Below are 5,000 nucleotides of genomic sequence, written 5' to 3' on the forward strand. Positions count from 1 at the left end.
GATGCCCTACACAAGTGGGCCGACCTTTGCATGTAAAAAATTGGCTGAGGGCAGGGTAATGGGAATGACTTGCTACAAGATGTTTGAGCTGGTAATATTAAACAATAGTTCTGCATTAGTGGATTGTGGCGATTTAGGTATCGATAGATTCCTCTTACTCCTTAGTATCTAAATATATAGAAATTATTGTGCAGAAACCCTCCCATTAGTGACAATCTTGGCCCCAATAGTAGGGGAGGGCCAGACTGTAGAGTATTTTTCACGTGCGGGGAATATTACATATTTTCATGCGCGCAAAACATCATTTTGTCTATATTTGTGTGGACAGATCTGCGGACGGATGGTGAAACAAGTGCGCGGAAAGGTCAAAAGAACTTTATGCGCAGAAGATAATTTAAAAAAGAACTAAGCATGCACGGAAAGTTGCTTGAGAACTACATTTGCGCTGACAGAATTTGACCAAATAATTTTTGCATGGGGAACATGTCAAACTCTACAGTCTGGGGGCAGGGCATGAAAGGTACCAGGGAAATTGCTGGGTAAAATATGAATAATATACACAGAATCAGTTACTATATATTGTCTAATGCAGGGAGCTCTGCCCCTTGCAACCCCTTCATGAGGGGCTACTGCTCTCATCCCCTGCCCAAGAAAACAGAGTCCTCCATGTATTTATAGCAGGGTAGAGTGTATGCCCAACATGTGGAGTGTGTGATACCGAGTCTGTCTGGCACTCTCTCTTGCTATAAATACGCGGAGGATTTTTTTCCTTGGGTAGGGGTTGGGTGGTGGCAGCACCCAATGGTGATCACTGGGTGCATAGCCCCCTGCATTAGACAATATAATGACAGATTCTGTGTATACTACTAATATTTTGCCCCACAATTTCCCTGGTATCTCACATGCCCTCCCCTGCTGTTGAGGCCAAGAATGTGGGGTTTGTGGGGGAGAGGTTCTGTGCAATAATTTCTATATATTTGGATATTAGAGAGTGAGAGGATTTCATCAGTTCCAAAATCACCATAATCCATTATGTGGATCTATTGTGTAAAATTGCCTTGTTGCCAAGGAGTAAGTAATGGGAACATCTTATAATGAGTTCACAAAGCTCTGGGAGGAAGATTAGAATCAGTGGGCATTAAGGAATAAGCTTTTGCATAATCATTTCCACCAGTAAGTGAGGGTGGAATGTATCATGTGTGAGCCGTGCCAGGAAGAACATTGACTCCAGGAAGGAAAACTTTACCATGCTCAGGACCCTATTCATGCTCACTGTGACTAGAGACATTGGATGTAACAGAAAATTGAATACAAAAATATTTTTAAAATGATGCAAATAGCACAAAGTTTCTTCTTATTATTAACTTCCCAATACCTTGCTCATTATTGTCATGAGGGGATTTAGGAGACGGAGACTGGAGCCCAGTATAGGGATTGCCCCTACTTTGGGCTTCAGCCCATGCCTCAACTAATTTTGTTTGGTCTTTTCTTTTCCTCCTTTCCTCTTCTGTATCTTCTTCATCCCCTTCTTCTGTCCCATTCCTAAGGTGTGAGAGCCGTACTAGCTTTATGTCAGTTATGAATGGCCTCCTAGAGCCTTGTGCACAGTATTTCCTTGGTTAATTGCCATGCCTTTACCCCTAAGGCGTATACTATTTCTTTTCCCCATTTTATTCAGGTTCACCATGGCCAATAATGATGATTCTTTGCCCTTAAGAAGGACAATAAGGCATACCCCTTCAACTAGCCTATCTGAATTTGATTTTGATAGTTTTCTGACCTCTGCCCCTCCTTTGTCCACAGTTCCAACCATTGTTACTAATAGACTCTCCTTGATGTTAACTGACAACTCAGTCCATTTTAAATCACCCACTCAACATCTAGAATACATCCCTCCCAACATTCTCTTCTCCATCTCCTGCTGCACAGTCTTCTTCCATGGCTACCCCCTCATCCCTTAATACTACTCTTTGTCTTTATTGTCCTCCCTCCTACAAAACGTCTCCACTCCACACCACACCACACCACCCATCTTCCTCCCGTCCTTGTCCTTCTACTACTTTTGCAAACCTTTTGAGTACTGTCTTTGGCCCTGCCAAGTGGGATCAATTCTTTGTGATTCCCCCTCCCAGCCCCCTACTCTGAGAATACCCTTCTCTTTCAACAGTGCCTCCAAAAACAAGTAGGAAAAGTTACCTTTCTCAGTTACTCCAGTTGTTCATGACTAGTCACAGTTACATCAGAATCCCAAGCTCATGCACTGTGTACCCTAACTGAACTTACTGACAAACCCATTCCTACCAAACCTCACCTCTCTTAACACGTATCAAACCATTTTTCTGTATCTTTAATGATTCCTTCTTTTAAACTTTAGGGGGTAATTTATTAAAATTACTAGCTTTCACTACAGGAATCTTCTATTATTTCCCTAATTACTAACTTTATATTTCTAGCTTCTGAAAAGAGATTCTTAACTGCAACAATGGATGTGACAGACACAGAAGAATTTTCGGATGCAGATAGTGCTACTGGAGATGCAAGGAATCGATCTCTTAGTATGTCTGAAAGTCACTGTTCTGACTTCTCCGATGCTGATAACACTGATTCCCGAGATGTGAGTGATTCTCAGTCCACACCTCTTGGCAGTGATCCTCTTGCACAGCTTCTTGCAACACCAGAGCAAGCAGGTAAATAACATACCAGTATCTTTTGTAACAAAGATTAGAATGATTTTTATCAAAAGTATTACAGAGTTACGACTTACAGTACAGATTTTATTCACAAGAAGTCAGTAGTAATATTCAGTATTTAAGATTTAGTTTTATAATTTTTTTTTTTTTTAAGATAGCTTGGTACTATGAGTTAGTTATCAGTATAGAGTGTAGTGTGAAAACATATTTTCCGTCTGAGCACTTATAAGTTAGCTGATAGGCCAATGCTACATATGGATGAAAGCATCAGTATCTGTCTGGCATTATTTGATGATATTGGAATATGATTAGATTATGCTTATCTACATATTGAATTTTAAGAACTTATTTATTATCAAGTCACTTAAAAATATTCCTTCTCTACCAAAAGTATGTTTAGATGCATGTATGAACTGTAAGAGCAAATGCCTACTCTGTACCAAATTAGAAAATATTGGACATGTATATATCCTCAGTTATAAAGGAGGGAATTGACATTTGAGTTGCAAAGTAAGATTATTAAACTGTATTCTATGCTACTTCAAGAAACATGTGGATACCCATATATACACATCTAAATATTTTCCATGCGTATAGTACGAGAATGGACACCAGGTCGAGATACAGATGTTGATGTTGGGGAGAGTGCCGATATTCTCCTCCCAAAGCCAGCAACTCCACAACCCAGTAATAACAGAATGGAACGAAAGAAAGAAGGCAGAACCAGAAAAGAACAAGAAGAGGAGGAGAGAGAGCGTATGCAGTAAGTATATCCAACCATTCATAAATATGGTCATTTCCCTTTTTCTTCTTGAAAAGTAATTTCGTTTCACTATGTAGTTTAATTTTCAAATTGCATCTCCTAGCAACAGCAATGATTTCTTTATATTTTTCTCTTTTCTTTTGTGTTGTTTTATTATCTTTTTCTAACTGTATTTTATTTATTTATTTTTTTCTCTTTCAATCATTCTCTTTAACTACTACCTTATAATGGATAGTAAAATATGGAACCTTAATGGAAAGTGTTTACCTAATTGGCAGCAATATCATTTAGCTAACTGAAAATGATAAAGCCCACAATTTAATAACTTTGATTACATTACTACATTACATATATGTCTTTAGTTTGTCTCTAGTTATTATCAAACTGAGAACAACATGCTTGCAAGACCCTTGAACAAACAAGCAAATACACACATGCACACGCACACACCCACACAGGCATACACGCACACACCCTCACACACACACACCCACACAGCCATACACTCACACACACATACACACTCACACGCACACACCCACCCATTCACATGCACACACCCACCCATACACACGCACACACACACACACACACACAAAAGCACACGCGCACACAAAAGCACACGCACACACACAAAAGCACACGCACACACACAAAAGCACATGGACACACACAAAAGCACACGCACACAAACAAAAGCACACGCACACACACACACACACACACAAAAGCACACACACACACAAAAGCACACACACACCCAAAAGCACGCACACACCCAAAAGCACGCACACACCCAAAAGCACGCACACACCCAAAAGCACGCACACACACAAAAGCACGCACACACACAAAAGCACGCACACACACAAAAGCACACGCACACACAAAAGCACACGCACACACAAAAGCACACGCGCACACACAAAAGCACACGCACACACACAAAAGCACACGCACACACACAAAAGCACACGCACACACACAAAAGCACAGGCACACAAAAGCACACGCACACACACAAAAGCACGCACACACACAAAAGCACGCACACACACAAAAGCACGCACACACACAAAAGCACGCACACACACAAAAGCACACACAGAAGCACGCACACACACAAAAGCACGCACACACACAAAAGCATACGCACACACACAAAAGCACACACGCACACACACAAAAGCACACGCACACACACAAAAGCACAAGCACACACACACAAGAGCACAAGCACACACACAAGAGCACACGTACACACAAAAGCACACGCACACACAAAAGCACACGCACACACACAAAAGCACACGCACACACACAAAAACACACGCATACACACCAAAGCACACATGCACACACACCAAAGCACACACACACATACAAAAGCACACGCACACACACAAAAGCACACGCACACACACAAAAGCACACGCACACGCACAAAAGCACACGCACACACACAAAAGCACACGCACACACACACACACACACACATATATATGTATATATATAATCAAGTATATACACATCTTGTTCATATTCCA

The 5,000-nt window shown here is 41.1% G+C and overlaps 1 protein-coding gene across 1 annotated transcript in view; it reads left to right on the forward strand.

The window, feature by feature from the left end:
* Taf11 (TATA-box binding protein associated factor 11) overlaps positions 1–5,000 on the forward strand; it is a 7,575-nt gene that overhangs the window by 442 nt on the left and 2,133 nt on the right. Inside the window, exons 2-3 of the mRNA XM_070144549.1 lie at positions 2,454–2,687; positions 3,288–3,453. Of these exons, the coding sequence (XP_070000650.1) occupies positions 2,483–2,687; positions 3,288–3,453 (371 nt within the window). The 5' untranslated portion in view covers positions 2,454–2,482. The remainder of the gene's footprint in view (positions 1–2,453; positions 2,688–3,287; positions 3,454–5,000) is intronic.

The sequence above is a fragment of the Penaeus vannamei genome, chromosome 32 (assembly GCF_042767895.1).
Source record: "Penaeus vannamei isolate JL-2024 chromosome 32, ASM4276789v1, whole genome shotgun sequence".
In the NCBI taxonomy this organism is placed as follows: domain Eukaryota; kingdom Metazoa; phylum Arthropoda; class Malacostraca; order Decapoda; family Penaeidae; genus Penaeus; species Penaeus vannamei.